Source organism: Chrysoperla carnea, chromosome 5 (genome assembly GCF_905475395.1).
Source record: "Chrysoperla carnea chromosome 5, inChrCarn1.1, whole genome shotgun sequence".
NCBI classification, from domain to species: Eukaryota; Metazoa; Arthropoda; class Insecta; order Neuroptera; family Chrysopidae; genus Chrysoperla; species Chrysoperla carnea.
Genome location: NC_058341.1, coordinates 19,613,128 through 19,626,081, shown reverse-complemented (window position 1 = coordinate 19,626,081; position 12,954 = coordinate 19,613,128). Strand labels below are relative to the sequence as shown.

The following is a 12,954-nucleotide window of genomic DNA, read 5'->3' as shown; positions in this document are numbered from 1 at the left end:
AAGTACAAGTTGCTTTATCAATGAAAACTAAACTTATTTCGAATAAAAGTAAAAGATGAAATTACTCAAAAAACTTAAAATAAAGTCAAGTACAGGTTATTAGTTAATTAACTTAATTAAACTGAACGAGTTTAGTATGAAATAAATGAGATGCCTAATGGCCTCATTATAACTTTAGTAATTAGATAGTAGATCGTTTATTTTAAAGTGATTTGTATACTTCATTTTTTTCAACAAAAAACTTAAAATTTTAATAGAAATTTAATTTTCCATTATTTTTAAAATAACTGTTATAAAAAAATTAATTTAAACGAAATGAATAAATTAAGTTTTTCTTATGAATATTTTTTTGAAATTTTGCGCGTAAAATTAAAGACCAACTTAAGAAAAAAAAATATTGTAACCTAAAAATCTAGGGAATTTTAATGAATTTAGTGATCACGCTCTCGAAATCGTTGTAACTACGATTTGTTTAAGACCGGCATTTAATTTGAAAAGTTTATTTTTCGATAGAATTAATCATTTTTAACACAACAAAATGTCGATTGGAGTACCAATAAAAGTTTTACATGAAGCCGAAGGTCATATTGTAACATGTGAAACAATTACCGGTGAAGTTTATCGTGGTAAATTGATCGAAGCCGAAGATAATATGAATTGCCAAATGACACAGATTACAGTCACATATCGTGATGGAAAAGTTGCACAATTAGAGAATGTTTATGTTCGAGGTTCCAAAATACGATTTCTGATATTACCGGACATGTTAAAGAATGCGCCGATGTTTAAAAAGCAAACGAAAACGGGAACGGCGGGACGGGGTAAATCAGCGATATTAAGAGCTCAAGGTAAGAAAAACAACACAACCATATCTCCAACTGTTATTAAACTTATCAAAAAGTTCTTAACTGTTAAATTTATCAAATCTATTGACCTCACTAATAAAAATTTATGAATGTGTTTAATTTTTTGTTTATTATTAATTTTTATGGCATTTTAAAACAATTTGTTAAAGTTCGTCTTTCGGTTTTCAAATGATTAAGCTATTTCAGCCCTATTATTTTATTTCAGCAGCGAGAGGTCGAGGGCGTGGTGGTCCGCAGGGTAGGGGTCGCGGAAATGCACCTTGGCAGCAACAAGGTTCGAGCAGTTCACAAGGCAGAGGTGGACGAGGTGATCGATAGAACTTGTAAATTTTTAGATTACAACATTCTAAGTTTATTTAATTTTAGTTTGATTTAAGTGACGATCAGAATTATGTATTCAAGATTCAAAAAGTGATCTACCCGTACGGATTATAATAGAGGCCTAGCGGGTTGCCCGCCTGTCCTATTATGGCCTATAATCCCTACGAGAAGTTCTTTAACTGTACAACTGTGTGTACCTAAAGTTACATTTATTTTTCAATTGAGTCTTGTACGGTTGCAGGAATACTTAATTCTAAATTATTTCCAAAAGTTATGATTAATAGAATTGAATGATTTTTTATAAAATTGTGTCTAAAATATTAAGAATTCTACTGTATAAATATTTCATAAATAGAAAACAATAAAAATAAAATGATTTTTCCAATTATTCAAACTTGACTTTCATTTTTTTTAAATAACTAAAAATTTTTGTTAAGAAACATTAATTCATGAACCTAATAAATTCGGCAATAATCGAAAGTTATAGTTTTGAAATAAATAACACGATACTCGAAATAAAATTGTATATTGAGAAATTCTAAAACATACAACAGGCTAACATTTCGCTAAATATCAATATTTCAATTGCAACGCAACCATCGTCCGTAGCTAAAATTCGTATAACACATTTAGGGTTTCCACCTCTCCAGATTTGTTCGGGAGACTCCCGATACTAACATAAATTTTCCCGAGTTCGGTAAAAAAAGATCTTTTTTTATTTTATTTTAGCGAAATTTAAGTCGTATTTTTAGTTGTATTTTTTTTTTTATTATATTTTTAGATAGAATTTTGTAATATACAATTTTATTTCGAGTATCGTGGTATTTATTTTTCAATAATTATGCTTCAACTCGAAGTCAACAAAAATTCATTCTTATATGAATGAAATTTGTTAAACTTCTTGGGTTTCTGGACAACCTAAAGCTATTTTCGACTTTGTTCGTTTGACACTTCCCTTTAAAAAAAATACGTTACTGAATTGAACTATATGAATCGCTCACACCAGTCTGATTTCCGGCAATTCTAATTTTTTAATAAAATTTGGAAAAGGGAACGATTGAATTGAGGAAAAAATATATAAATAAATCAACAATTTGAGCGTGATTAATATTTTTATTATCTAGAATGTAAAGATAAAACGTTTCTAAATATATTTCGATGTAATTTGTAAGTGATATGCGATTTAGATTTTTTTTGCGCTGGTATTTTCAATAAAAATAGTAAACGTGTAACGAAATCAATGCACCATTTTTCTTTATATATTCCTATCTTTTCGAAAAATAGGCGGGAATTTCATTAAAATTACTCCAAAATTTTTCTCAACTCGTGTAGAAAAAATTTACTTCGATTTATTTAAAAATATTCATGCATTATAAAAATTGCGGTCCGAATTTTAACTTAAAAATTATTATATAGCGTATATTTTGATAAGGGGAAATTTTCTATATTTAAGAGGCTATATATATAACCTCGACAAAGAGGCCGGCAATAAAATCGCAACACAATTTACATATCGGATATATTTGGAAGTTGAAAAAAATATATCTGCTGTACAGCAAAGTGTTGCAATTTTATTGTCCGCAAGTGTACATAAGGTAATACAATATTTAACACTCATGAAATGTTAAAAATCTAACAAAATAGAAAAATATAATAATAAACATCTCTTTCCCCCCTTAAATTGATTAAAATTCAACTTTTATTTTGATTTTTTGTATTTTTTCTTTTTTTTTTTAAATATAAAATTTACTTTATTACAAACTAAGTTTCAACTTTAATGTCCGGTTTATCTTGATCTTTTTCTCCATCATAAAATTCATTCTTCGGTTCAACTAATTTATCTTCTTCCGCTTGAGATAATCGAACATCTGGATCGGATTCTTCTTTAATTTTTTCATCTTCAGTGAAGGCATCACCTGTTAAACAAAATTCAATAAAACTACTTTAGCCTACCTACTTAAAAATATTTAGGATGCACTTAAGGATTAAATACGGTGTTTCACGTCTATATTAAGGATTGAATATTTCTCAGAATTATTCAGATATACTGACCTGGTACATCATGCATTTGTACACTTGGTGAATGTTGACACATTTTTAAATTATCATAAACATGCCGTGTAATTGCTTCCAAATATTGTCGACTATTTGCATTATCTTGTCTGGTCACAACATCAGGATGTAAGGTAAAATCTGGTGCAAAATATTCTAAATATTCTGTGTATGGAAGCTCATTTGAGATTTGTTCATCCACTAATAATGATGTCTCATATGTCCAACATCGTGCAACATTACGTAATGTATATCTATAAAAGAAATTTTATTTATGTTGGTTAGAAGATTTTGTGAAGAAACAACAGTTTTTTGGGCAAATAAAAATGGAATCAAATTGAATTTTTGTATGTAGGGTGTATTGTTATCGGACAAACTATGTCTAGCCACATCTAGGCCATTCGATTGTGCTCACCTGAAACTCACTAGAGCACAGTTGAGAAGGGTGGTGGGATTCTTGACAGTATATGTCGATTGAACTACCACCATCATAACCTGAGGATCTTTGATGATCCCACTTGTAGGATCTGTATGGTGGACGATGAAATCTCTATATATGTTATTTGTACCTGCAGAATAGAATGGATAGAAGCAATAGAGTTTGCACTTGCAGAATATAATGGATAGAGGTGATCGAGTTTGCACCTGCAGGATAGAATGTAGGGCCTGTATGGTGGACGATGAAATCTCCATATGTATTATATTCGCTACTATTATGAGACCATGGACTATAATTCATTTCAATAATAATTTTTGTATGAATAAAACTACTTACCCTCCACCACCAACAACTAAAATAGGAACATTAAAATCGCGTACAAATTTCACACATTCACCATGGCCTCGTGTGCTTAATGAAAAACAACCCAAACGATCATTCGCCAATGAATCAGCACCACATTGTAGTACAATCGCTGTTGGTTGATAAAATTCCATAACATTTGAGATCACAGGTTTAAATACTTGAACGTAACTGGTATCATCAATGCCTTCTTTTAATGGAACATTCACTGAATAATATCGTCCACTTTCAGCACCAATTTCATACATATCCCCAGTTCCAGGGAAAAAATAATTACCATACTTATGGAAGGATACAGTCATTACACGATCTGTTAAATAAAATGCTTCTTGGACACCATCACCATGGTGGACGTCAATATCTATATATAGCACGCGTGCGTGATATTTTAATAATTCTAAGATACCAATTACAATATCATTTACGTAACAAAAACCTACGGAGAAAAAAAACTCATTATTGCAAGTGTTAAAATAAAAATCCATTTCAATAAACAAGGGTCCTATTAAACTAAATTACGAAATTTACAAGGCGCGTTGTTATGAGCGGTGGCTGGCAAGGGCGGATGAATCCCACAAATTAGGTTGTGATCGCAGTCAGTCTAATAGTAGAATATTAATTTAGTATTCAGTCTAATAGTAGAATACGAATCTTTTAAACCAGTGTTTCTCAAAGTGGGAGATAAGGCCTTCTTTTGGGCGCTAGAGACCTACAAGGGGATAGTAAGGCTAATTTGTATAGGATAGATGTAATAGAATAAGACTGATATAAAACGCTTTGGGTCGCTGAAATATTGAATTTTCGAAGTGGGAAGTAGACGGAATAATTTTGAGAACCTCTGTTTTTACATAGTAAGAAAAACAAAACAAGCCGTAAAAGTTCTGTTTAAAAAAATTGTATTTGTTTGAAACATGAACCCTATAAATTTCGCCACAATTTCAGCTCAAAGTCAACTAGGAATAAAACCTTTATAATTAAATCTAGAAAAATATGAAATAAACAGACGTCGCCACAAAATCCCATTAGCTCGGTGTCCTCTCAATAATTTCGATACGCGAGGACTATGTGAAATAATGTACATTTTTTAATTTTAAGATGGGATTCATTTATAAAATATGTTAAATATTACCAGAAGCTTCAAATTTTTTGGCATGATGTAATCCACCAGACCAATTAATAGCAATATCACAGTGATTATTATTTAGTTTCATAGCTCCTTCCAGAGAGGCACCTGTGTACATTGAGCAGAAATCAAATAATCCCTCAAATACTGGACAATCATCGCCAACATTAAAATGACTTAAATATTTTGTATAGCCTAAAAATAAATAAATTGATTACTTTTTGGGATTTATAAATATAAGATGAATTAAAAAATGAAAAGGAAATTTCATAGACCCATTAAATAAATACATAGACCGCTAAAACAGTATCCAAAATACCGTGGAATTTATCAATTCAGTTAACTATAAAATATTTAAAACTATTATGTATTATACAAGGGCTCAGCTTTGAGATGTAAAGCGACGTCGAGTAACAGAAACGTCAATTTCTATACATTTCAAAAAAACGATAGCAAAAATAGATAGAAAACAGATTAAGTTTGCTTAGATCTGAAACATATATGAAAAAAACCTTCCGGACGTACTGATTAGATGTTTTCTAAGAATTCTATGCTGTCTGGCGCGGATCAGAATTGTCCCGGTTAGAGAGACCAGCTGATGCTATGTGATATATGATTTAAAAATCATTATCGGTCTATATTTAATATGAGTCTGTGAAAATTCTTTTTTTGCGATAATTTAACTATTTGAATCGGTTTTTAGTCAAATTTCTCGTAATTCTGTATCTGCAAATAACAATATAAGCAATTTATTAGTTAAGTACAATTTTATAAATATTATGCTACTATTCATTTTAATAAGACGCTCCGATACTTAGCTAACATCACAACTCCAGTCTTCGGTTCTTACTTGGTGATCAAGAAAGTTACCCCAAATGACTGAACTATATTTTAATACATTAACTTTTTCTGGTTTATATAAAATAGATGACTTACCTTGTATATTTTGTGGAGTAACACGCTGAAGAAAATCTATATATTCATCACTATGAAATCGACACATGTCATGTGCACTAGCTCGATAAGGACGATAAACTTGCATTTTTCTATGTAAGCCATAATTTAACACTAAACTGTGTATCACAGATAATCTATGAGGTTTCATTGGATGTCCAGGCCCATAATGAAAATTACCGACATTCGGATTATAAAAATACGATACTTTTTTTGTGCTCATCTTGCGAGTGAGTAGTGTAGTGAGATAATAAAAAAACTGTTAACTATTAACTTAACTACTTAATTTTAATATATGTTTATTAAATACTATTGTTCTTCTATAAAAAAGTAATCCATAAATGAACTATTTTCCAAAATCACTTCTTTAAACATTAATATAAACGTTAATATCACCACTATAAATAATAATTGTTTTGTACATGAATAATTATTTATTATCAAATCGTTCATTACTTTTAATTCAAGTAAAATTAAAGCTTTTTTTTTTTATTTAACAAATTTACGGCTTATTTCTTATTCTTTCATGCAATATTCAAAGATTTTTATGTCAATGTTTGGCTGTCAATGTTTTAACAATTTAGCCAACATAAATTATTAAAGATATTTTGTTTTATTTTTTAAATATTTGTTGCTAGCTTCATGTTAGTATTCAAAAACAATAAACACACAAGTATAAACTATTTATAAGTCTATGGTCTATTTAAATTTCCAGTTTTGATTGAAATTCCATAAAAGTCTTTTATTAATTATTTCAAGGAAAATATATTTATTCAAATTCAGCAAACAATGTATGTGAGGAATTATTTTAATTAGATGTTATTATAGAATAACAAAAAAATGCTTTTATTAGTTCGACAGATGTAGAATGTAAACTGCCAATATATTTCATTGAAGTTTTTAAGTTAAATTTAATAAACTTGCAGTTTAAAATTACCTTTCCGCCGTCAAAAGACTAGGTATCCTCGACAGGGGGAGTGAATTTTATATGAATTTAGAGTAAATAATAATTATATCACTTTCTAGGGCGAGTTACCAAAAAAGGTCAACTCGCTTTAATTAAACCCAATTAATGTAGGGCTGACTTAGCACGGAATTAAGCTAGTACGAGTTATCTTTCGTGGTATCTCGAATTAGCAGAGTGAAATTCGTATAAAATTTGATTATTTCAACCTCTCATAACTTTTCAAAAGATAAGTGACCGTCGATTCATTCTAAATGTTATGTATTTAAGACATTCGCCTTTATCATATAACATCAGCTCACCCTCTACTATTCCTGTGTGAATGGAATTTTAATTAAAAAATTGTAAATTTTCTTAATATGCACAAAAGAATGATAATTTTATACGCCTTTTATGCACACCTATCATTTATTAATCGAAAAGTCCTAATACTACATTAATAAAATTGGGATGTTTGGACGGGCCATATATTATAAAAATAATGAAAAGTTTAATGCTCTAATTTATAAACAAAAATATCACAGGAAATTATTAATAATAATAAAAATGTATATATGTGTTGTATTTTATGTAGACAAATTTAATGACCTTTGGAAGAATTCTTAAATAGTTTTGTATATTCATTTATCTAAAATCTGGTACACATATGAGTAATTTAAAGTGTGAACAAAACAATTAAAACATATTAGGGTTCCGTACATAAAATAAAAAGTGAATTACTATAGGATACTTGCATTTAGTTTCGTAAATAAAGTTCTCTCCAAAATTGAACTTCGTGTTGACTACTAAAAGTATACCAATAAGGGCCTCGCGTTAGCTAACATCGGCACTATTGCTATTCCATTTTTTCAATTAAAATCGTCCGATTAATTAGATTCATTTTACCGCAACACTCACATATTTGTTTGATTTTGTGTTTTATGGAACCATTATTACACAGCACTCGATCGTTTTTATTTGGCATGTAACTAGCTTCAGTTTGATATTACAAGAGACTTCACAAAAACTGTTTACTTTGTGAGTTTGTGGTTCTGTATTAGTCATTGCAGTTCTCTTATCAGTTAATTGGAAAATTTATTTTAAAATTTTTTTCTTTTATTTTATAATTAAAACCAAAAATAATTCATTAAAAAAAATCCATTAATTACCACAATGTCCAGTGATTCAGTAAAAAGTGTAAGTACTTATTTAAAAAAATTTAAGTTTTCATTGAACACAAATATTCTTGAAATTCGATCTATTTTTGGAATGAAATCATAACAAAAAAAAAAAACAATATTTTATTTTTTATGTTACAATGAAATGCATTCATTCACTTGTGTTTATTTAAATTCTCCACCCTGATTTCAAGGTCTTTTAGTGTGTTTTACTAATAAGAATATTGATTTTATCTGTTTGAAATAGTTTCCAAGTTTGGAAACACCGGGATATGTAGGTTTTGCTAATCTTCCAAATCAAGTACATAGAAAGTCGGTGAAAAAAGGTTTTGAATTTACATTGATGGTGGTTGGTGAAAGTGGATTAGGGAAATCAACGTTAGTGAATTCATTGTTTTTAACGGATTTATATCCTGAACGAGTTATCCCAGATTCAGTTGGTAAGGAATTTTTTTTTAGTTTAAAAATATTTGATTGAAAATTACAATAAATTGTGGCTGGAACTGAGACGTATTTTAAAGTCTACAAAGACTGCTCGTACTTATTGGTTTTCTGCATTGCGATTTAAATAACACAGGCCTGCGACTAAAAAACTGCATAGGATTTTTTTACATTTTCTTATAGATTTTGACCTCCCAAAAACAGGAAAAATATTCAAAACATTCTATCACATAGTCTTAAAGTTAACATAAACTAGTCTTAAAGTAGTATTATATAGTATTTTATAGTAATATTAAATAAAACTAGTCTTAAAGTAGTATTATTGCACAATAAAAATAAATTAGCTTCGCTTCCAATGGATTATTCTGTGCATATGGAAGAAAACTAACTATAACCATTTGGCCATTACCCTGGAAAGAATCAAATATCAGGACCATCAATGGATGGTTTGTGGGGACTTCAAAATACTCACGATGTTTTTGGGTCAGCAGGCAGGCTATACTAAATACCCATGCTTCTTATGCTTATAGAATAGTAGAGCCAGAAAACAGCACTGGACTAAAAGTGATTGTTAACCCCGAGAAACTTTAAAACCTGGGGAGAAAAATGTTATCAATACTACTTTGGTGCCGCCAGAAAAAGTTTTGTTGCCACCTCTCCATATCAAATTGGGGTTGATGAAACAATTTGTAAAATCACTGCAAAAGAATAGAGACTGTTTTAAATATCTATGTACAAAATTCCCTAAGTTGAAAAAGGGAGTTTTCACTGGCCTCGACATAAGAAGGCTTTTAACTGACACCCTCTTTGTGGAAAATATGATTGAGAAGGAAAAAAGAATCTTCGGTATCGTTCAAGGATGTAGTGCGAAAGTTTTTGGGAAATACTAAGAATCCTGACTACAAAACCATTGTTCAACTAGCAGCATACGAAGCTCAAGGCTGCAAGATAAGCATGAAAGTCCATTTTTTACACTCCCACATAGAATATTTTCATGAAAACCTGGGAGCTTACAGTGTAGAACAGGGGGAGCGGTTTTACCAGAATGTCCACGATATCGAGAGACGGTACCAAGGAAGATGGGATGCCACTATGCTTGCAGGCTACTGTATTATTTTTAATAAACGAGTGCTTTTACCAATTTTTTGTGTTTGAATTTGCAAAATAACCTTACGTGATAGAAAAAAATGGCCATCACTTCTGAAATGAGCGCATTCTAAAACATATAATTTAGTAAAAATATCTCCTGCAGCTGACAAAAAATTTTTTTTGCAGACCTTGTGTAATGTAAATGAAGCAAAAAAACTGAATTCAGTTTCGATTTTTTTTTTTTTTAGAAAAAAGTACACAGACAGTAAAGTTAGATGCATCAACAGTTGAAATCGAAGAACGTGGTGTAAAATTACGTTTAACTGTTGTGGATACACCTGGTTTTGGGGATGCAATTGACAATACAGATTGTTTTCGTGCAATATTAAAATATATCGATGAACAATTTGAACGATTTTTACGTGATGAGAGTGGTTTAAATCGTCGTAACATTGTTGATAATCGTATACATTGTTGTTTTTATTTTATTTCACCATTTGGACATGGGTAAGATTTATAATTTGAACTCATCATGAACTTGGTAGTAACATAATTTTTTTGTTGTTGTTATAGTTTGAAGCCATTAGATGTTGAATTTATGAAACAATTGCATAATAAAGTGAATATTGTGCCTGTTATTGCTAAAGCTGATGTTTTAACGAAAAAAGAAATGCAACGATTAAAACAACGAGTAAGTATTTTCTTAAAGTTTTAACTATTCTCGAAAATATTTTCTCGCTTCTTTCCCCCAAGATCTTAAAGCTTCAATATGTACAACCAATTAATCTAATCTGACATTAGAAATTGTTTATTTACGTAATTTAAAATATAACATATCGTTATTTGGTAATCATGAGATCAAACTCAATAACAAAGTACACATCTATTGCATCTATTAATTGCTTAGCTCTTTTTTTGCAACCCGCAAACTAGATCATTTTTGACATTATGACCTTCTAGATATTCTCGACAGGGACTTTAATTAATTATTCTATTTAGTAACAAAATTTGTGTAAATGTTTGTATTTTTCTAGGTAATGGACGAAATAACCGAACATGGTATAAAAATTTATCCATTACCAGAATGTGATTCGGATGAAGATGAAGATTATAAAGAACAAGTGAGACAATTAAAACAAGCTGTGCCTTTTGCTGTATGTGGTGCAAACACATTATTAGAAGTGCGTGGACGTAAAGTACGTGGTCGTCTATATCCATGGGGTGTTGTTGAAGTTGAAAACCCTGATCATTGTGATTTTATTAAACTACGTACAATGTTGATGTAAGTATTCTCGAACACGTTTTATAGTTCAACTCAGCTGTATTTAAACTGATTTTTTTTATTTGTGTTTTAGAACACATATGCAAGATCTTCAAGAAGTCACACAAGAAGTTCATTATGAAAATTATCGAAGTGAACGTTTAGCAAAAGGTGGTTCTGTTCCCAAACGTAATGCATCGTAAGTATCTTTCAGTCCATATTTCTCAAAATTTATTTATTAATGCGTATGAGGGAATACACAGAAGATAGTTATGTTAGACCATAGGGTCCCTTGTGATATCGAAAAAGGTTTACCCACATCCGACACTACTCTATGAACCATTTGGAGCTGTTTAAGATTAGCAGAAGTGCTTTGACGTCAACGGGCTTAAGGTCGGAGAGGCCGTTAAAGAAAGGCTGACCGAAGTGAGTTTATCTTCACTTGTAATAGTCCTAATACACTCACTATCAGGCTCAGGCATTCAGCGTGCCTACTAAGCCCGTGTCCAGTAGCATTGTGCCATTTCCTTTTTGTTTATCAAATAAACACTTATAAATTTGCATTTCTATTTTTTTCCAGTGTGATTGAAGATAAAACCGTAACAGAAAAAGATAGAATATTACAAGAAAAAGAAGCCGAATTACGACGTATGCAAGAAATGATTGCTGCAATGCAAGCTCAAATGCAACAACAACAATAAAACATAAAATATAGTATTGTTATATAATAATATCCATACAGAGTTCTGCCATCCATCTCTCCCCTGTGACACCCTGTCTCTCTGTTTATACAAAGTACACGTCAAGTGAATTGTTCAAACTTGTAACTATTTCAGCTATAAAGTTAGCTTCAAAAAAAATAAATATTGGCTGTATCTCACAGCAAATGTTTTTTTTGTAATTATTTTGGAAATGACTGAAATTGCAATGAATCTCAAAAGTATTATTGATCCTTTGTGGGTCATATTTTTTAAAATTTGATATTTTCACATTAATTGCATTTAGTTTTTGGATATAAAAACTGTTTGGTGCTTCAAATATCCTAATAGATCCCACCGAAGGAAAAATATTCGTTATCGTTTAAAAATAGGGAAAACTTTAATCAATTTTTGTGATAAAATCAACTAATAAAAGCATTTATTTTGTATTAAATCGTATAGATCATTAATTATTGAATAATTTTTAATCATTAAATCATAATTGGAATTGAATAAATAAGAAAAAGAAAACTGTTTAATAATTCGTAGTTTGTTGAGAATCTAATTTCAAAAACGTTTCGAGAAGTACTTAATAAAAATCAACTTTCTCATTATTCATAAGAAATTTATATTATTCTAGTAAGGCCAAAACAAAAATACATTTTTCTTAAAAGGAAGACAGGAAATTTAAAAAGAATTTTTGAAACTGTTTCCCAATAAAAACATATTTTTATCATTAAAAAAAAAAAATGTACTTAGAAATTTTAGAATATTTTTGTGACATTAATCTTTTACATTAAAAAAAGAAGATAGATCAAAGAAAATTCTATTTTATACATAGAAATTTATTTTATTGTCCCTACCAACCCCTCTTCATTGACGAAACATATCTTTTTTCCTCCCGTTTTTAAAACTATGGCATTTTATATTTATATTCTAAATCAAAGAGAATAAGATAGAGAAGTACAATTAAAAAAGGTTTAAAATTTAAGTTTTTGGCAAGAAAGCTCGCTATTTTTCAAAAATAAATTTTTTGTGGCTTTTTATTAGCAAACTTAACATTTTAAAGTACTTTTTCAAAAATAGTGGAATACCCTATTAATTAATATAAGAAGAATAAGAAAAACAACTAATTCTCCTTAACTTATTCTCTTTGGATTGACCCTAAAATGTAAAATAAAAAACTTCGAAATAATTATGAATTGATTTGAATACGTATTTTTATA

The 12,954-nt window shown here is 29.7% G+C and overlaps 3 protein-coding genes across 5 annotated transcripts; 2 read left to right on the top strand and 1 right to left on the bottom strand.

The window, feature by feature from the left end:
* Nucleotides 1-425: 425 nt before the first annotated feature.
* LOC123300417 (small nuclear ribonucleoprotein Sm D3) lies at nucleotides 426-1,488 on the top strand. 2 transcript variants are annotated; one of them, XM_044882990.1, is made up of 2 exons: nucleotides 426-848; nucleotides 1,075-1,488. In XM_044882990.1, the coding sequence occupies exons 1-2, from the start codon at nucleotides 539-541 to the stop codon at nucleotides 1,182-1,184; spliced, it is 420 nt and encodes a 139-aa protein (XP_044738925.1). In that variant the 5' UTR covers nucleotides 426-538; the 3' UTR covers nucleotides 1,185-1,488. The 2 variants fall into 2 exon arrangements, with proteins under 2 accessions (XP_044738925.1, XP_044738924.1); XM_044882989.1 differs by having other exon boundaries at nucleotides 1,072-1,488.
* Nucleotides 1,489-2,863: 1,375 nt separating this feature from the next.
* Nucleotides 2,864-6,578, bottom strand: LOC123299595 (histone deacetylase 3). Its single transcript, XM_044881852.1, has 5 exons — nucleotides 6,101-6,578; nucleotides 5,171-5,359; nucleotides 4,015-4,477; nucleotides 3,240-3,493; nucleotides 2,864-3,103 (listed from the first exon to the last, which is right to left on the bottom strand). The coding sequence occupies exons 1-5, from the start codon at nucleotides 6,339-6,341 to the stop codon at nucleotides 2,949-2,951; spliced, it is 1,302 nt and encodes a 433-aa protein (XP_044737787.1). The 5' UTR covers nucleotides 6,342-6,578; the 3' UTR covers nucleotides 2,864-2,948.
* Nucleotides 6,579-8,109: 1,531 nt separating this feature from the next.
* LOC123299824 (septin-1) lies at nucleotides 8,110-12,164 on the top strand. Of its 2 annotated transcripts, none has more exons than XM_044882201.1 (7): nucleotides 8,110-8,284; nucleotides 8,495-8,679; nucleotides 10,018-10,276; nucleotides 10,343-10,460; nucleotides 10,804-11,051; nucleotides 11,125-11,229; nucleotides 11,611-12,164. In XM_044882201.1, exons 1-7 carry the CDS (start codon nucleotides 8,235-8,237, stop codon nucleotides 11,729-11,731), a joined length of 1,086 nt encoding a protein of 361 aa, XP_044738136.1. In that variant the 5' UTR covers nucleotides 8,110-8,234; the 3' UTR covers nucleotides 11,732-12,164. The 2 variants fall into 2 exon arrangements, with proteins under 2 accessions (XP_044738136.1, XP_044738135.1); XM_044882200.1 differs by having other exon boundaries at nucleotides 8,110-8,258; nucleotides 8,487-8,679; nucleotides 11,611-12,162.
* The last annotated feature ends 790 nt before the right edge of the window (nucleotides 12,165-12,954 follow it).

Bases quoted from the DNA above. Each gene is read 5' to 3' on its own strand.
- LOC123300417 (XM_044882989.1), top strand. From the start codon at position 539: ATGTCGATTGGAGTACCAATAAAAGTTTTACATGAAGCCGAAGGTCAT. The intron at 849-1,071 runs GTAAGAAAAACA...ATTTTATTTCAG, and splicing joins AGCGATATTAAGAGCTCAAG to CAGCGAGAGGTCGAGGGCGT.
- LOC123299595 (XM_044881852.1), bottom strand. From the start codon at position 6,341: ATGAGCACAAAAAAAGTATCGTATTTTTATAATCCGAATGTCGGTAAT. The intron at 5,360-6,100 runs GTAAGTCATCTA...ATTTATTTTTAG, and splicing joins TACTCCACAAAATATACAAG to GCTATACAAAATATTTAAGT. The intron at 4,478-5,170 runs GTAATATTTAAC...TTTTCTCCGTAG, and splicing joins CAAAAAATTTGAAGCTTCTG to GTTTTTGTTACGTAAATGAT.
- LOC123299824 (XM_044882201.1), top strand. From the start codon at position 8,235: ATGTCCAGTGATTCAGTAAAAAGTGTAAGTACTTATTTAAAAAAATTT. The intron at 10,461-10,803 runs GTAAGTATTTTC...GTATTTTTCTAG, and splicing joins TGCAACGATTAAAACAACGA to GTAATGGACGAAATAACCGA. The intron at 11,052-11,124 runs GTAAGTATTCTC...TTTGTGTTTTAG, and splicing joins AAACTACGTACAATGTTGAT to AACACATATGCAAGATCTTC.